At 47.6% G+C, this 19,888-nt stretch overlaps 1 protein-coding gene across 1 annotated transcript in view; it reads left to right on the top strand.

Moving 5' to 3' along the window:
* The first annotated feature begins 2,159 nt into the window (after positions 1–2,159).
* LOC132321747 (acrosin-like) overlaps positions 2,160–19,888 on the top strand; it is a 42,225-nt gene continuing 24,496 nt past the window's right edge. The window contains 4 exon segments of the mRNA XM_059835186.1: positions 2,160–2,221; positions 2,541–2,631; positions 2,633–2,740; positions 4,994–4,998. Of these exon segments, the coding sequence (XP_059691169.1) occupies positions 2,160–2,221; positions 2,541–2,631; positions 2,633–2,740; positions 4,994–4,998 (266 nt within the window).

Here is a 19,888-nt window from a genome sequence, read left to right as displayed (position 1 = left end):
GAGGCCCAAGTGCGCAATATCAAGCGGCTACTGGTTCACGAGCACTACAGTAACATCACGCAGAGGAACAACATCGCCCTGCTGGAACCGGACCAGCCTGTGCAGTGCAGCTACTCCATCCAGCTTGCCTGTGTGCCCGACGCCTCGCTGAGAGTGTCGGAGCTGACAGCCTGCTACGCCAGCGGCTGGGGTTCCACGACTGCAAGATGTGAGTTCCCAAAAAGTACTCGTGTCCTGAGCGCAAGCTTGGCACGCAGGGGAGACGGGTTGGCCTTCCTGAGAGCAGAGGCGAAAGCCAGAGTCAGGCTGCGGGGCCGCATGCCTCTAGAGAGATGGGCCTGAGCCATTCCCCAAAGGGAGGCACAAGGGGACCACCGGTACAGTGCCTTCAAGGTGCAAAGCCAAGCCCTAGGGAAGGGCTTCACCCAGACAGGGGAGGAGAAATGGCAACGAGCTGCCTGGTGTTAATTCCTCTCTGTGCTCGCAGCTGGAGGATCAACTGATGTCCTGCAGGAGGCCAAGGTCCGCCTCATTGATGTCAACCTCTGTAACAGCAGCGGGTGGTACAGAGGGGCCATCCACACCCACAACCTGTGTGCTGGCTATGCGCAGGGTGGCATCGACACCTGCCAGGTAGGAGCGTGCTACGAGTCAAGCCCCAGCAGCACGGGCAGCCCTCTCACAACCGTCCCACGCAGACCCCAGCGCGTGCTTTGCCTGGCAAGTCACCCTCCCACCGCTGCTGGGGCTGACCTCCCCTTCCCCACCTGCAGCTCCTTGCCCAGTGCCCCCCTTGCCCTAGAGGCCTGCGACTCTGCCCACAAAGCCCATCCAGTGCTCTTGGCAGCCCACAGGTCCACAGCCCAAGCCTGGAACATCTGCGTTCCACACGTGCAGGGTCACTCTGCAGAGATGAGAGAGAACCCTACCTTACAGGCCCATGACCCCCTCCCACACAAGCTTCTGTACGCCCTGGCACCTAAGCGGGGCTTTTCTGTGCCGCAGAGTACAGCTCTGGCAGGTGCTGTGGGAGAGAAGGAGCCAGCCGTAGTGCTGACAGAGGCCACCCAACAACACCACCTTTGTCCTTTCTCCTCCGCTGCAGGGTGACAGCGGTGGTCCTCTCGTCTGCAAAGACAACAAGGCAGACTACTTCTGGCTCGTTAGAATCACCAGCTGGGGGAAAGGCTGTTCCAGAGAATGGCAGCGGGAAGCCCCCGCACCTATCATGAGCTTTGAGACTGTCATTCTTCAAGCCAATGCTCTCTAGCCTGCATGGACCTAGCCCTGCTCAGCAAATGCAATGCACGGGGCTGGTTCCTTCTTTCCTCCCATGACTGCCCCGCACTCCAGCATGGGAGCAAGGCTCCACCATACAGCTCTAGAAGGTAGACTGAGGAGATGAGGCTGACACAGGATTTACCAAAGCCGTGGAGAATGGCATGTGGGGCTGAGAGCAGGAGCATCCTTCTCTGGCTAGAGCCAAAAATTGCATGTCCTTGGCCACGCGTACCAGGGGCCACAACTGCCCTTGTCGGTGTTGGCCCAGAACAGCAACGTAACTCACAGACAGCAAGGACAGGAAGCCTGCCAGAGGGTGTTGCTGTGGCTGACGTAGCCAGTGTGGACTGTGCTGCGTCTGCGTTTCACGGGGCTTTGTGCCGGAAGGCTGACACTGCTTGGGTACGCCTGCCTTAGTTGGCTTGCACATCTCTGCTTGCGTGCCGTGGCTGTAACCAGACCGGCTCTTCAACACCCAGAGATATGCCTACTGCCTGGAGTAGTTCTGTTCTCTGGCGTATGCTTTTTGGGAAGGAGCTGGTGGCAAACGGCTGCAGAGAGCAGGGTGGCAGTGAACTTCCCAAAGAGGCTATGATGCCCCACTTATTTCCTGCCAGCTACTAGCAGGCAGTGCTTGGACCCAGGCGCTGCTGCCTGCCACGGGGCCTGCACGCCCTCATCCCACAAGCACAGCATTTGGCAGGGGGAGGGTCTGTCGGGGGTGTCCGATGCCAGCTTCTGCCTCCCCTCATGCTTGGAGGCCACCACGCCCAGCACCCGGAACCAGCGACTCTGTGACATCAGCCCCGGAACCAAGGTTGCCGCACTGGTGGCGACGAGCTCTCCGTTCTTGCAGCTGCCACGTGTTGCTGGCAGCGATGAATTTGCTCCCCCTCCTCGTCCTGCTGGCCCTGTGCTGGCCTGCACACAGCACATGTGGGTAAGTGGCCCGAGGCTCTGACTGGGAACTTGGGCAACCCTTATGGGGGTCACTGGAGGGTGCCTGCTCGTTCCCTTGAGCCTCGCCACAGCTTCCTGAACCCCACCTGGGAACCTCAGTTCCTTGCCAGCACCCATGCTGCTGGCACAACTGGCCTGCGGGGACAAAGCAGAAACAGGGGTGGATGCACGCACGCCCCACGGGGTTCCCTGGCCTTGCTGTCCACGCAACGGCATGTGGAGCGGGAAGACGGCTGACTCGTAGCCTGAAGAGCAGCAAGCCCTCGAGCAGGACAGTAATGAGGAGTTTCTGTTTCCAGAGGGACCTGTGCGCTCCGGCCCATGGCTTCTCACTACGGCATGTCACGCGTCGTGGGTGGCACAGATGCCCAGCCAGCGACCTGGCCCCTCCTGGATCATCGGCATCCAGCATCCCTGGAAAACGGGCACAGGGCATCTGTGCGGAGGGTCCCTCATCAGCCCACAGTGGGTCCTCACGGCAGCCCACCTCTTCACTGAGGCCAGATAAGGAGGACCAGGGAATGGGGGTATCCCCACAGCACTAGCAGGTGCCCTGTGCACGGCACCATGTGCTACTCCCGTCCCGTTCCCTTGCAGCACGCCCCGTGCCTGGGCACTCCAGGGCCCAGCTGACAGACTGCTCAGGAGAAGGCTGGGCTTGTGCCACTGCTTCCTAGCAGCCTCCGAGTTCACGCAAGTGCTAAAACTGACAGTTCTTCCAATAAAATGGCCAATTTTCACAGCTAACCATGCTTCAGTCCAATTCAGTCTCCCGTGCGAGGCAAGGACTTCCACGCCCGGCGCCTGCAAAACGAGGCTGCAGGCGGTCAAGTAGGGCACAAAGGGAAAGAGCCACTCAAAAGGGCTGAAACCGTGCCTGGTCAGAGAGGAGGGTGCTCAGAGCCACCATGGGGTGGAGAAGACTGGCACGTTGAAGTTAGAACAGGGAGAGGAAAAAATGATGGGACATGCAGCCAACTTTGGGGGTAGGCATTAAGGCACACAGGCTGATGCCTAGGGCCTGGCGTAAGCCTTAGCTCCCTGAACAGCCTGTGGGAAACGCCTGAGCATGGCAAGAGAAATTGCTGAGCAGAGCAAACAGACTGAGAAGCTGACAGCAGTTACAGGGCCATGAGGAAGAGCCACATTTCACAGGTAGTTGAGGGGGCTTGATGGGAGAGATGCTACACTTCACAGGTAGTTGAACAAAGAGTTGGCGTCATCCTGGGGAGAGGGATCTGCCAGGGCCAGCAGTGCCCAGGAAACCGCATCAGTAATGCCATGGAAGTCCAGGGTGACCTAGCTAAGAGCACCTGCAACACCAAATCTGTTTACGGATGTAGCAAACCTGGGAGCAAGGGGGGAAAAATAACGGGGGGTAGGTCCCTTGCTTGGGAGCAGCCAAGGGCAGAGAAAGAGAGGAGTTGAGGAAGATGAGGGGGATGTATAAGCATGGAAAATGGAGAGAAGACAGGGATGAAGGAGCTAGTCACACATAAGCCAACCGCTGGTTGATTTGCTTGTTTGCCTGAGCCCTGCACCTAATCCCCGCCGTCTGTCCTACCTTCTTTCTGAGAGCGCTCCCAAATCCTTTTCTGTGTGGCCCCACTCTGTACCGGGTGGGGAGGTGGGTCCCGAGGCCTGCCTGCTAGCCATGGCAGAAGGGAACACAGGTCCTAGGGACCCAGCAGCTGGAGACACCGAGTGTCGAGGGCCAGCTACTGGTGGGAGCGCTGTGTGCGTGTGCAATTCACTTGGGAACTTGAAGCTGCACTACTTCACGAGCAAGAGGAGATACAGCTCTGGAAAGACCCAAGGTCTGTGCCAATTACGGGGTAAGTAGTGTGACAGCCAGCCACGGATTTTAATTGGACTTAATTCCCATGCTAATATTTAAGGGATCCATGAACATGCTGTGCTTGCGAATCTGGGCAGTGATGTGTGTGTATGTTTGTCACGTTAAAGCTTCCAGCTTGTCCTCAGATATCAGAGGGGCTGGGGGCAGCTAGGCTTAGATTCTGAGTGATGCCCAATTTCCTCTATTACAAGACCGATCGTGTTCAAAATATATATATACACACATACATACACAGACACACACACACATATATATATAATGCCAACAATTACAGATGCACTTGTAACTCCATACACTTTCAGTCTAACCACGTTGCCTGAACTATCACGGCCACCCTTAAGGAATTTGGTTGTGTGTAATGAGAACTCTTATGGCTAGATTAATGAATAGTGTAGTTTATTAAAGGAACAGATGCAGAAGCTCTTTTGGATTGCCGGTGATAGAACTACTGCCCACAAAGGTGGTACAAATAGCAAGAATATGAGTAATGTAGCCTGGATACAAATGCGTTAGATCACAAAGGTTCCTAAATCTCCCGGGGAAACACTGGATCAAGGGGATCGAGGAGCTAGTCACACATAAGCCAACTGTTACCCAAAACTGTAACGAAGAAAACTCTCCAGACCAAATGATAGTTTAGAAAGCTGACATTGGTTCATTGCAGCGGTGGGTGCATGAGGCATTTCTCCTCCTAACATGCACACTGGCTTAAAATCGTAACAGGTATTTAAAACAGTTAACAACGTTAGTCACGCTTCCTGGTGCTACCCCTTAATTAACTATTGGTTACTACTTTTCTTCCTTCATCTTAGAGCTACAGTTCTCTTTGAATTCTCTACGCATGCTCAGAGAGTAGCGGCCTTCTTTGGGTTGGGGGCTTTTTCTAGCTAGGAGGTGTGGTTTTCACATGAGCGTGAGATTATAATGAGGCAAGTTAACTTCAGGGCACTATTTTGGCACTCTGTTCTATTTTTCTCAAATTGGTCCTTGTGTTAATCGTTACTGCTAGTTAGTGGAAAGTTAGTGGAGACAGTTTGTATCTTTAACATGTCTAAATACCAGGTGCATTCGTTAGGAAGTATCTTCCTTCCACTCTTTCCATTCTTTTTCACTTGTTTTTGACCTTGTGTTTCAAGCTGTTCTCTAACATTTCCCCCCTGGAGACTTCTGGATATATTTTATAATTCCCATATGTGGAATTTGGATAATGAGGTGGGATTCCTGGGCACAAAGAGCTGTTAAGACTGCCCTTGCTCTCTCTTGTGCGACCCGGGGGAATGGAGACTTGCCTGGCTAACACAGGATGCAGATAAGGAGGGGGTCCTGTGGAGGCAGGACAGCCCTGCTTATGGTCAGCAAAGACAGTAAGATAACAGGAATGTGAGAGGTCCTTTGTTCTTTGAAAAGGCTTCGTGTCCGATAACTGACCTTTGCCTCATTACCTGTGAAATGCACATTACAACTCACACCCCTGCATATGCTAATGAAGATTATAGAGGTCATGCTAAACATATATGACTATAGCACTCGTCTCTCCACCCAAATCATGCTACACGTCACACATGGGGGGGACACCTCGTCGTTTTGGGGATAACAGTCAAGAGAAAATGATTGTTAAGGTGGGAGAGAAGAACCTCGATACCTGACGGACCAGTCGACGGGCTGTGTTCTCTTCCTCCACCCCAGGCAGGGACGCCTCTCTGGGTAAGCGCTGCGCCTCTCACCCTCTGGGTGACAGTTATCCCCGGGTTCTTGTATTACTATCAAGTCTGCTAGCAATATTACCCTTAATTAGTAGCTCTGTTGTAGTTAGTGAATTTATCAACGGCAATCTCGAATCTGTTTCTGTCGCTTTCAATAAAATAACTCATTTCAATTTTTGTGCATCTGCTCAGTGCAAGTCCTCTTGCTGGGGCTCTGATAAATGGGTCAGTGAAAGCCCTGGGACTCTGACAGACAAATTTCGAAACTGCATTCCTTTAACGCGACACCATAAGTCTCAATCTCCCTTTACTTAGGTTCCACCACTTAGACAGAAGGTGGTGGCATTTGTCACTTTTCTAATTAGGCCTCAAATCTATCCCATCTTCTTACAACCTGGAAAAGAAACAGAAATAGATAATATTTCAAATTTAACTTGATTATGCAATAATACAGCCTTTAAGAGTCCTGTTGAAATGGTTCTCTTCTTGTTGTTGTCAAACTCTGACGGAGGAGTTGGTTAACTCATGCATAGTAGATCCAGGACCTTTCCGGTAGTTGAGACATGAGTTCAGTCTGTGTTCATTATAACAATTCAGCAATGTAGTTAGGGCATAGATGATCACCGTTTAAGGTTTGGTAACTTCCCTCTCTGATAAGGTTTATCCAAAAGGGTTTGTCTTACAGCTAAATTGTTTAAATCTTTGGTATCAATCCCCTCTTTTGAAGTAGTCAGATTTTCTTACCACTTCCATATATTATTCCTGTAAAACATCACTACCACTTGTGGAATAATTGCTGGAGGTAACTTAGAAATTAAATTTATATTGAAGGTACAGCACTGAAGAAATCTTCAGGGTGGCCTGTGCTGCGTCTGCGTTTCACTGGGCTTTGTGCCGGAAGGCTGACACTGCTTGGGTACGCCTGCCTTAGTTGGCTTGCACATCTCTGCTTGCGTGCCGGGGCTGTAACCAGACCGGCTCTTCAATGTCCAGACATGTGCCTACTGCCTGGAGCAGTTCTGTTCTCTGGCGTATGCTTTTTGGGAAGGAGCTGGTGGCAAACGGCTGCAGGGAGCAGGGTGGCAGTGAACTTCCCAAAGAGGCTATGATGCCCCACTTATTTCCTGCCAGCTACTAGCAGGCAGTGCTTGGACCCAGGCGCTGCTGCCTGCCACGGGGCCTGCACGCCCTCATCCCACAAGCACAGCATTTGGCAGGGGGAGGGTCTGTCGGGGGTGTCCGATGCCAGCTTCTGCCTCCCCTCATGCTTGGAGGCCACCACGCCCAGCACCCGGAACCAGCGACTCTGTGACATCAGCCCCGGAACCAAGGTTGCCGCACTGGTGGCGACGAGCTCTCCGTTCTTGCAGCTGCCACGTGTTGCTGGCAGCGATGAATTTGCTCCCCCTCCTCGTCCTGCTGGCCCTGTGCTGGCCTGCACACAGCACATGTGGGTAAGTGGCCCGAGGCTCTGACTGGGAACTTGGGCAACCCTTATGGGGGTCACTGGAGGGTGCCTGCTCGTTCCCTTGAGCCTCGCCACAGCTTCCTGAACCCCACCTGGGAACCTCAGTTCCTTGCCAGCACCCATGCTGCTGGCACAACTGGCCTGCGGGGACAAAGCAGAAACAGGGGTGGATGCACGCACGCCCCACGGGGTTCCCTGGCCTTGCTGTCCACGCAACGGCATGTGGAGCGGGAAGACGGCTGACTCGTAGCCTGAAGAGCAGCAAGCCCTCGAGCAGGACAGTAAGGAGTTTCTGTTTCCAGAGGGACCTGTGCGCTCCGGCCCATGGCTTCTCACTACGGCATGTCACGCGTCGTGGGTGGCACAGATGCCCAGCCAGCGACCTGGCCCCTCCTGGATCATCGGCATCCAGCATCCCTGGAAAACGGGCACAGGGCATCTGTGCGGAGGGTCCCTCATCAGCCCACAGTGGGTCCTCGCGGCAGCCCACCTCTTCACTGAGGCCAGATAAGGAGGAGCAGGGAATGGGGGTATCCCCACAGCACTAGCAGGTGCCCTGTGCACGGCACCATGTGCTACTCCCGTCCCGTCCCGTTCCCTTGCAGCACGCCCCGTGCCTGGGCACTCCAGGGCCCAGCTGACAGACTGCTCAGGAGAAGGCTGGGCTTGTGCCACTGCTTCCTAGCAGCCTCCGAGTGCACGCAAGTGCTAAAACTGACAGTTCTTCCAATAAAATGGCCAATTTTCACAGCTAACCATGCGGACAAACCCCTCGGCGGTCGCGCAGCGGGACGGGCAGGCCCGCGCTGCCGCGCCGCTGCCGCTGCCCACCCCGCCGGGCGGCGCAGCCGCGCTCTCTCTCGCGAGGCTGCGTCCCAGAGCGCGTGCACCGGTTTGGCCGCTGCCGACCGCCGTCGCGGCGCTGCTGCGCGCGCGCGGGGGCTTGAGGCGGGGCGCGGCGGCCGCGATGGCGGAGCCCTGCTGAGGGCGTGCGGGGCCCGGCGGGGTGAGAGCCGGGGCTCGCCGTGGAGGTCCCTTCCCCTTCCCCACTCCCTCCCCTTCCCCACTCCCTCCCCTTCCCCACTCTCTCCCCTTCCCCACTCTCTCCCCCCACTCTCTCCCCCCACTCTCTCCCCCCACTCTCTCCCCCCTCTCCCTCCCCTCTCCCTCCCCCCTCTCCCTCCCCCCTCTCCCTCCCCTCTCCCTCCCCCCTCTCCCTCCCCCCACTCTCTCCCCCCTCTCTCTCCCCCCACTCTCTCCCCCCACTCTCTCCCCCCTCTCCCTCCCCTCTCCCTCCCCCCTCTCCCTCCCCCCACTCCCTCCCCCCACTCTCTCCCCCCCTCCCTCCCCCCACTCCCTCCCCCCACTCTCTCCCCCCTCTCTCTCCCCCCACTCTCTCCCCCCTCTCCCTCCCCCACTCCCTCCCCCGCTCCTTCTCCCCACCCCCCCCCGCGCGATGCTCCCGTCCTCTGCGGGGCCTCCTCTGGGCTGCGCGTTAAAGCCGGGGGGGGGTGGCCCCTTTGGCGGGAGCCTCCAGAGGTTCTGGCGGCCGGGTTGCTGCCCGGGGGTCGGGTGCCGTCAGCGAGTCAGCGTGTGTACCCGGTCTGAAGGAGGTCAGAGTGAGCAAGAAACGCGTTTCTGCAAAGGGGGCATGAATGCTTGTTGGACAAGAACACGAACTCATGGTTCTCTGTCCGCTAGTTCTGCTCGTTCCTGCCATGGCTTTGTGTTCTTTTTTTTCCCCAGGATTATTCTCCAAGAGGATTTAGACCTTGCTTCAGAAGGTATGACTTTTCTTTTGGCTGTATTCGTTCTTTTGGGGGCCACGGAAATAAACTAAGCTGCTTTGTTTTGCAGCTGCTCCATTATAGCAGGTATTTTTCTGGAAGAGAGAAAAAACAACAAATCAAAACCTTTTTTCCTTCCCTGTATTGAGTAGATAACTTTACCTATTTGTACATACTGTTAGTGGTATAAAGTATATAATCATATTTTGATGTAAAAAATCAGAATATTTACAACAGTATAAAGTGGTGTAAGAGATGTCGCCTCACCCACCCCCCCCAGTATTCTTTATTGCTAGACTTTCCACAGCTTTTTATTTTTGTTCATCCTTTGTGGCATTTTTAGCGATCCTGGGATTTTTGATCTAGAAGAATGCTAAACGCTTCTATATCTTTGTCAGATGCATCCTCTTTGTGACATCATCATATTCCTTTTTAAGTTAAATGTTATAAAAGTTATATGAAGTTTGATTTTGAAGTGTACTTTGCAAGATGGACTGAAGGACTCACACCGGGGGAAAATGCACAGGTGTTTAACTTCTTATGTCCTTGAGTAATTCAGTTGTGTACAAAATACTTTGAGGTGTTGCCAGTAGCCTGAGATTTCTGTTCCTGAAATCTGGTTTTAAAGAAATGAAAGCCTTGTTTCTTTTGTTCTTCACTGCCAGTTAGGAAAGTGTTGTGTTTTCCCTGTAAACTGTGTGAAATGCCCCTGTGTGATTTCCTTAGTAAACTGTTGAGACATGTACAAAACCAAGTTTCCAATGCTAAATCAGACATTATTCTGATGAAGAATTACACACAGCACAGTGTGAGGCGTGTAATTAATGCATAGCTTTGTTTTGTTTTTCACAGGCTCCTTTAGTAAATAACTTTTTTTTCCTTTCCTGACAACTGATCTGGATCTTGAGATCTGCTGGGAGCTATAGATGCGTGTATATTTATTTTCTTGTGGAAAATATAAATAGATTGTAATGATTTTCTCGTGTATTATATGAGCCAGATGGTAATTGGCTATTTGATGTTAGCTAGGTGTAGTTGTTTAACACCTTGTACCTGAGGACAGGAATTTTTCTTTTGCTGTCCTAATGGATGAAGTAATTCAGATGAAAGTCCTGTGGGATCGGGAATTCTAGGAATAGTTTGGTTTCTTTTCAAAAGGACTATGAAGACATTGAAATACTGTGCACCTGTTTTCAGCACACAAATAAAAGAGCCAGAACAACCTCTGAAGGAGGCGCTTGAATGCTGTGTCTTTCATTCTTCTGTGATGTGAGTGGAAGCATATCTATCGCATAACATGAACTCAGTATTCCACTGTGCTGCCTGACATGGTTAAGAATACTTGTATCTTGGATATGTCACGTCAGAGGAGCTGCAGGGTTTTTGAGTTAGAAGATGGCAAGGTACAGATTATTAAAAAAAAAATTAAAAAACTCTCTCTGGTTTGTGGCTTTCTCCCTGGCTGTGTTTGAGATCTCGGGGGAAGAGGGCCTCAGGAAATATCTCTGGGTAGTTGATTGTTTTTATGTGCTCACCTTCCCTCATCTATATGATCTGTCGCAGGTATATGTAGAAATACATCTGACTTTTCTTTATGAGAACATATGCAGTAGATACTAGGCCTTGGCTTTGTATTCAAATGCTTGCTAATACCAGTCTTCTCTAATGCTTCTTGAAGATGCCTGCTGCCTGTGAACCAGTGCTTGAAGCTATTGAAGACACTGTGTCAGCAGAAGACTTGAAGCCACGTGATCGGCAGTTTGTAAGAAAGAATGTTTTTCCAAAAGTGCGAAAACGCAATTCACAAAAAAATACTCAGGCAGACGATGATCCCCCAAGTGACAGGTAAATTCTTCCATCAACCCTATCTTGTTGCTTTGCTCGTATCTTGTGTGCACTGTCAGCTTCTAAAAATAAGGTGGAAGTTCTCATTGTCTCATAGTGTAAAATTTGAATACAAGATAAAAATGAGTAAAATAGTGTTGATAAAATGTAGTGATAATGAACAATAAATCCTGGGCAGATTTCTTGCCCTAGACAAACTTTCTCTAGAAATCAGTTATGACTGAGATATTGATTAATGGAGTAATCAGACTGGAAAAATGGTTCCTGTTACTTCAGCTTGTATGTGTAAAACATTTCTGAAAAATTGTCTGCTTCGCCTTAATTACCTAAATAGAAGCTGAGCTCTTCAAAATGCAGTCCTGGAGTAGCCTTGTGCCATCTGGAATGAGAAATAAGAATAAAATTCTGAGAATCACGAAAGGATTGAGGCTGGAGGGGACCTCTGGAGGTCATCTTCTCCAAACCCCCTGCTTCAGCAGGGCCACCTACAGCCAGGTGGCCAGGACCGTGCCTAGCTAGTTTTTGAATAGCTCTAAAGAGGGAGATTCCACCACCTCCTTGGGCAACCTGTGCCAGCGCTCAGTCAGCCTCACAGTCAAAAAGTGTTTCGTGATGTTCAGAGGGACCCTGTGTTTCAGTTTGTGCCCGTTGCCTCCTGGCCTGTCACTGGGCACCGCTGAAAAGAGCCTGTGTCTGTCCTCTTTGGACCCTCCCTTCAGGTATTTAATATCCATTGATGAGCTTCCCCCGAGCCTTTCTCTTGCAGGCTGAACAGTGCCAGCTCTCTCAGCCTCTCCTCTTAGGAGAGATGCTCCAGTCCCTTAACCATCTTCATGGCCCTTTGTTGGACTGTCTCCAGTATGTCCATCTCTCTCTTGTGGGTGCATCCCATCAGGGCCCAGGGACTTAGGTATGTCCAGTTTGCTGAAGTATTCCCTGACCTGCCCCTCTTCCACCAAGGGTACATCTTCCTTGCTTCAGTCTTTCCAGCTGGTTTCTGGAACCTGGGATTTCCAAAGGCTGTACTTGTTGTTTGTACATCCTCCTGCAAGTGATACAGTGAGACTTCTTTTGAACTTACTGTTTTATTTCAGTGGAAATCGTATGCAATAACTATGGAACGTATCTTTTGTGTTTTTCCTTCTTGTGATTCCCCTGGGAGCCGAATCAACTTTCTGCTGCAGTGGAATTGATCAAAGTATAAATGAACTCAGTTATCGATTCTAGTTTCTACTGCATTTCAGAGATCTGGATTTTGGTTGGTGCCACCCCCTGCTCCTCCTCCCCCTGCCCCCCCTTAATTTCGAGCTGGTGGATGAAATTTCCCTGCATTATAAAGATGGAAATAAAGTATGTCTAGAATGTGCAGGAAATTCGATTTTGGTTTCTCATTAGTGTTCAAAAGAGATTTTTATAAGCATAACAGTCCACCTTTATGTGAAGGCCCATTCTGCCAGGAGTGTGTGTACAGCTGAACCGGTGGCCTATACGTACTTGACACTAGCACTCCATTCTCCTAAGTATTCAGGAGAATACTGTATGTTATTTAACAGGCTGTATTTTAGTGTTTTTGACCCAAGAATGCACATTGAATGTACGTTGTTTAGACAGTAGGAATGCTAAATACATTGTATATGTGCAACACGTGTTGCACACGTCTAATGATCATTAATGTGCCATCAACAATTTGTGTTTTCTAGCTAGGGGAAGTAGCTTTAAAAAAAGAAGCGTGGGGGAGGAAAAAAAAAAATGTGGGCAGGGCAAAGGATGGTGTTGCAGGATGTCTGTTGTTCTTGTACTGGCATCTTTAGCTCATTGGCACATTTATCCCAGGAGTTTCAGTGAGAGCTTCTTGCAGAATTTTTTGTTGGTTCTTAAACCATTGTGTGTGCCAGCTCCATGGTGCACATCTGCCATGCTGCTTCTGTAGCCCAGAAAGGTTGGGATATGAGCTTTCAGACGTTAGTGTGGCTGGTGGCAGGCTTAAGTTAAGAATTTATAAAGATGCCTTGTATGGAGGGAACTACAGTCAATGGGTGCCATAATATCAAAAGGCCGCAGTTTAGCTCTAACAGTTCGTTTGCTGGTGGCCTCATTTCAGTGCAGTCACTTGAAGGTCCCTTGTTAAATGATAATTTTCAGAAAGTGAGTTGTTTGGTTTGTTTTTTCAAATACAACTGCAGCGTACTGAATCTCTTCTTATCCTACAGCTCTTGTACATTCTCCGTTCTAAAACTCTTTTCTTGCCACTTGTGGTGGCTTGACCCTGGCCAACAACTGAGCAGCCACCCAGCCACTTGCTCAGCCCTCCTCTCAGTAGGCTGAGGGAGCTAACTGGAAGAGCAAAAGCGAGAAAACTTGTGGGTTGAGGTAAAGGCAGTTTAAGTGAAGGCAAGAGTAAGGATAAACTTCAAGGGATGCAAAAGCAATTGCTCACCACCTCCCACAAGCAGACTGATGCCCAATCAGTCTCAGAACAATGGTTAGTTTGGGAAGACCAAACTACCAGTTTTTATTGCTGAGCATGATGTCATCTGGTGTGGATTATCCTTTTGGTCAGTTTGGGTCAGCTATTCTGTCCATGTTCCCTCCCAGCCTCTTGTCCATCTCCAGCCTGCTTGTGGCGGGGTGGAGCACGGTGGGCAACAGGAGGTTTTGATGCTGTGCAAGCACTGTTCCACAATAGCTAAACCACAGGTGTGTTATCACCACTGTTTGAGTCATAAATACAAAACACAGCATCATACGGGTTGCTGTGGAGAAAGTTAACTCTATCCCAGCCAGATCTATTACCCGCTCCACTAAACTCGCATAATTATAATGTTTTTCCCTGCCTGTTTTGGAGTTGTTACTGTTTGTGTTGCTTATTTTATAGTTGAAGAACTACAATTAATTGAGTCTGTTCAGTGGGCCTGATGGGGAAGCTTGTTCATCTTTTAACTTCTTCGTTAATTTTTCCTTAACAGCGTTATTCCTGGTGCTCAGAAAATGTGGATTCGTACATGGGGATGTTCTCACAGTCATTCAGATGGTGCATATATGGCTGGACAGCTGGCTGCATATGGATACGAAATTACAGGTAACAATATGGGACAAGTCGCATAATTCAGTTTTTTGGGGTGAATGTTCAGAGCTGTCAAGCTGTTGTTGAATGTTTTTAGTCTTAATTACACTTTTTTAAAATGCCCCTTTGATCCCTTTCTGATTTGAAGGTGAGGAGGTAAAGTGTTTTCCTGGCATTAAGGAGAATGATTACAAGATGAGGGCTTTCAGAATGGTTAGGTTTTCCTGACAGGGCAGCCATCTGATAGATGTCATGCAGTGCCTTTTGTGGGCATTTTGCTTGCTAAACTGAATTGAAAAGTTTCCGTAGGAGTGGAAGGGAAAGATCTTAATTCTTGGGCAGAATCTAGCTGGTTGTCTGATTGTAACTGGTGGAACCCAAGTGCGAGAGAGAGAGAGAGAGAGAGGAAGGAGAAGTGTTGTCACTTAGTGATGAGTGTGTTTGCTGCTGGAGCAGAGGTGAACTACTCCATGTGAACGATCCTTTGTTTTGGGAGGGATGATCAGTATGATGGAGGCGGGATGATCTAGGATTGTATCTTGTACATTTGAAAGGGCTGAAGATGCTATTTTTCCTTTCCTTCCAAATACTTTAAAACACTCCCTGTCGTCTTGTTCCACCTCCCCAACCCTAAAAAAACCCCCCAAACTTGTGGTTGTGCTGGCCACGTTTCATCTCCTTAATGAAAAATGTGTTGAAAGAAAAGCTTGCCGAAAGCTGAAAACACAGATTGATGTTGTGTTTCAGTGGAGAATTATTGTCTGAATGCTTTTGTGTAACTTACAGAAAAAGATTTTGGGATTCAGGTAGCCAAGAATTGAACATGAGTCAGCAATGTATTCTTGAGGCAAAAAAAGGCACACTGCATCCTGGGCTGTGCTAGCAAGAGTGTAGCCAGCAGGTCTGGGAAAGTGATCCTTCAGCTCTAGTGGTACTTGTGAGACAGCGTTTGGAGTGCTGTGTCCAGTGAGCCAGCTTGCGCCCAGTTTTGGGCTCCCCAAAACGAGAGAGGTTGATGTAGTGGAGCGAGTCCGACGGAGGGCCACCAAGATGGTTTGGGAGCACACGATGTATGAGGAGAGACCGGGTTTCTTCAGCCTTAAGAAGAGAGAGCTCATGGAAGATCCTAGTTGCAGATAGCAATAGCCAGTAGGAAGGTACAGAGAAAATGGAGTCAATCACTTGTCAAAGGTGTGCAGTGAAACAAAGGACAGCAGAGTCTTGCCCTTGACAAAGTGGCAGTTAAGATTTTTAGCATCCAGTGCGTAACTTATTGCTCATGCTGTCCAGCCTTTGATAGAGGAAATGCCAATATAGAAAGTTTTCCAACATTTCTCGAGTATCTCTCATCAGTCCCTTTTTAAGGAAGCATGTTATTTTTTTTACAGTGAGTCATCTGGGAAGTCCAGCTAGAATGTCAAGAAGGGATTTAATCTTTTTTGTACTATACAGTGAAGTAGTTACTCAGTAGGTATTGCTTACGTAATCCAAATTTCAACCATTTCTTGAAATTAACGTTGTTTGCACTATGCACAAAATAACAAAAAAAAAAGTTTTGCAAGAGCTATTTCCTAAATCGATGCCTCTCTCTGTTGCTAGAATTTGTTAGTTTAATGTAAAACTGTTATAAACTTGAGGAAAAGATAGAAATACTCACTAAGGTGAAAGACTGTCTGTTGTCACAGCATCTTGGACAGCTATTACCTAAGTAAGTGTTTTGATTAGCCTGTTTCCTGTATGTTCCTAAGCTTTAGAGTCAACAACACTTGTTGAAGAGATGCTGGAGTGAAGTTCTGGTTCTAGTAAATAAAATGTGACCTTTACTTGCAGTTACTGCTTCACTATAAGGGAAATGGTCAAGCACTGTTTCTAGTGTCTTCTATCTAACTGCAAGATTGAAGAAAAAAAGAGGGTAGAAAAGACACATCGGATAGTCTTTTATTGCGAACTAGAAGTTGTAACAATGCAACCTGCCTTGTAAGTTGGCTTAGCTGAAACTGGGCATAGGTATAATGATGTCTTCTAATGATAGAAATAAGTTTTTGTGACTTGTTGCAAAAATCTTATTCTAATATTATTCCTTATCGCTGTTTATTGGGCGGATTTTCTACCCTGTTCTTGATTTGAACTCTGTTCAAGAGACGCGGAAGTCTTTTTTCTTTTCTTTTTTTCCTTGCCTTTCTTTCACCTGTTTCAAAAATGTTCTTTCTGTACAAGAACCCTTTGTTGCTTTCAAGAGTGGCTCTATCCAAAGGTGAAAACTGAGGGCTGTGCTACAGTTTTTCACAGCAAAGACTACCTCTGTCTGGGGGGAGAGCGCAGCGTGAATCTGCAATATACAGAGCGTGCGGTAACAGCGGTGCTGATTAAAAATCAGGAACTGCATCAGCTTAAAAAGAGGCAAAGGGAAACCAGCAGAAGAGCTGAACCTATTTTTGTATCTGCTTTTACAGTGTGAAGGTAGGCAGTGTTCTCAACAAATCTTGCATACCATCCTGTGGGAACACAAAGCTCCTTTGTTAGTGTGAGCCATGCAGAAATGTGTGGACCAGATGCAATCAGCCTAGGGCTGTACCATGGCACTTGTTCATGTTCTGAAAACTAGATAGCTGATGGTGGCTTTATTGGTTCTAAAACTGGTTTTGGTTTCTTGGCAGCGTGACTCCCTGTATAGTTTAGATATGCCTGCAGACCTGCTAGAGTGCTCCCTTTCAGATACACCCTGGAGGAAGCAACTCCCATGGTACAGACAAGTAATGCCTCCTGTGAAAAAGAGGAATCAGGCGAGCTGGGAGCTCTCAAATACCGCGAGCCAAATGTTTGTTTGGGAAGGGAATTCAGTATGTGTGCCACCTAACAGTACTTTCTCTCCAAAAAATGGAACCGAACGTGTATAGTCAGACATAGAAGGAATTGACTTGTGAAGCGGGTAGTCATATCAGCATTTGTTGGCATCTATAGGTTTCTGGTTCTGTGGAGTGGATGGGATTTGGCCCAAGCTTCTTGAATGTATTTTGATGGATGAAGCAGTTAAGTATGCTTGGTTTTTTGTGATAACTGATACAAATCTGTAATATAAAAACTCATCTACACAGTGTATGTAGGTGAGCAGGCACTTCTTTAGTGCAGCGCTGGACGCACAGGGGATTGCACCACCTAGTGTGCGTGTTTAGTTTCTCTGCTACAGAAGTTGTGTACAATCAAAGGATACATATTCATCATATTTCCAAGAAACAGTTAACATATTCATAGAGTTTCTGAGAACTCGTCAGTCTATGTAAATGCTCGTGACGCATGCGCCTTCAGGTACGCAGGTGGTCGTCTAAGGTCCTCTGGTGGTCGTCCATAGTCTTCCTCATGGTGTCCTCTAGTTGAACCCCGTCTTTGCGCATGCTCAGCTTGGTTGCAAAATTCCATTCTTGGAATCTTCTTAAGTTTTCCTTGGTTTACTGACCAGGCCTACAGCTTATCATTCTCTTGACAAGCCAATTCTACCTATTCGCAATGCTACATTGTTCAACGGTTAGTTTATGATCAAATCACAGCTAAATCGTACCTAGTTACCTTCATACAGACTATATAATTTAATTTTTTAGTAATCGCTCTCTGGATTATACTATTCTATCACTATCCGTACTTAAATTAATCAATGGTTATTTCTATTAATATTTATTGATTGGCATTCTTGATATTCGAATCAAGATGGGAAAGGTAAGGAATTTTCCAAGCCGCATCACTGGTGCATATCAGGTCACATTGTCACAGGACTCAAACAAGACTTTTCTATTCGATTCTTCATCGTTCCATCTCGTCACTGTTGGTTCCTTAGTACAGAACAGCGACTCCCTGGTGAGGTTCCTATGGTTATTGTTTCTAACTTAAGAATCCTAACTTATGCATTTGTATTTTATTATTTTATTTATTTTATTTATTAATCAAATTTAACCTTTCTATATGATCATATTGTGATTATTTTTTTAAAAATCAGAGTATTTACAACAATTCCCCCCTTTGAAAGTTTTGAAAATGATTTCAATAGTTTGATTTTAATCAGTTAAGTAGATTATGTGCATCAAGTATAGATGCCAAACGAGTTAATCGATTCATCATCCTCCAGTTTATAATATATTCTTGATAAAACAAGACTGATTAAAAATCAATATCAGGAGAACAACGATAGGGTGGCATAACTTATTTAGGATGCCTGTAGCAGTAGGTGACCACCCGAAAAGAGTGTCCCGCCATTTATGTTCCGCATCCTTTTCCACCCTCCCTAAAACACGGTGTATTTCTTCTACGTTGTGATGAAGAGTTATTAAAGTTCTTTGTCCATTTTCCTTGACCTTTTTCAAAATTTTGATTAAATCCTGGTGTTGTAGCAATTGTTTCACTAAAGTGAGATTCAATCCAATGGGTGTAGGCAACAGTTCCTGAATTGATGTATAATTAGATTGCAAGAGCTGGTGAGGTGTGACTGGAGTCAAATAAGAAAAAAAAATCACGTCCCATGATTTCAGTGAAATTACAAACGCAAAAATCTGAGTGATTCCTAGTATCTATAACTACATCATCTACGGATATAAAATCACAAGCTGTTCTCAAACATACACAGCCCTTACCAATATATATATATAAGCAGTGTTTCAGGGTTTTCGTCAGGGCGAGTCTCAAAATGGCAAACATTTTGTTCAGTATCTAAACAGATATCCCGACCTGTGATTGCATTACCTTCACAGATGAACCCTTGTTGTTCTCGTACAACAACCCTTGTTGTTCAAAATCTAGAGTTTGTCATTTCTGTCCCACTTTTTGGGCTCATATTCTGTGCTCAAATGGATAGAGTATGGTTCCATTGTGATTCAATCCTAATGCAATAACAGGGTAAGTCGAATATATTGAAGCATTGTGCATAGTTCATACAAAAGTTGTGGCTGTACTTGTGACGGGATCGTAGGTAAAGTTTACCAAATTCCACCAGGACTGGAGTTTTTTCTCTAAATTAGTGGCACTCTCGCAGATTATTTTTCGAATCTTGGTGGGGAGAGTGCCTTCTTCACCCTCTCTTATGATTGAAGCAGCTACTGATTGCGCCCACAGTTGAGCCTGGATACAACTGGGAGCCAAAGATAGGTTATCTTGGACCACACCGAGTCCATCTACAATCATTTCCTGGTCGTCTCCATTCACCTTTTCCCATTTTGGTACTATGTTTGACAACAGCCACTGATTAGTTTCTAAAGCCAATAGGGAAGATTGCAAAGGCTGTTGCAATTTAGCCAGTTCACTAGTTGTAGTAGCCAATTTGTCTCCCGATGTATTTTGCTAATTTGCCTTTTTAATGTCTGATTCATTCTTTCTGCTTTTCCACTCGATTGAGGCCTCCAGGGGGTACGTAAATTTCAGGTAATTCCCAGAACTTTGCTAAGATTTTGTACTACATCTGCAACAAAATGTGGGCCTCTATCAGAAGATATTCCAATAGGTGCTCCAAATCTTGGAATTATTTTTTGTAACAACCATTTAATGATTTTCTTTGCTTGATTGGTCTGACAAGGAAAAGCTTGAGGCCATTCTGTAAAAGTATCAACCCCCACCAGAATGTATCGATACCCTTTTTGTCTGGGTAATTTTGAAAAATCAAGTTGCCAATAATCTCCAGGTTGTACTCCCGATTTCAAGGTTCCCATTGGAAGTCTTCTCTTTACCACCGGATTGTTTCGCAAACAAATCTCACACTTGGCAGAAATCATTTGAGCCACTTCTAACATTCTTAGAGACACCACATATCTCTTTAAAAAGGTGACTAATGCTTCTGGACCCCAATGGCACTCTTTATGTTTTGTTTGTAATATTTCTCTCATCGGAAGTGGGGGAATTACTACCTGTCCCTGAACTGTGACCCACCATCCTGCTAAATTCCTT

This window comes from Gavia stellata, unplaced genomic scaffold (assembly GCF_030936135.1).
Source record: "Gavia stellata isolate bGavSte3 unplaced genomic scaffold, bGavSte3.hap2 HAP2_SCAFFOLD_44, whole genome shotgun sequence".
NCBI classification, from domain to species: domain Eukaryota; kingdom Metazoa; phylum Chordata; class Aves; order Gaviiformes; family Gaviidae; genus Gavia; species Gavia stellata.
The sequence above is the reverse complement of the archived record's forward strand: the minus strand, read 5'-3'. Positions and strand labels throughout refer to the sequence as shown.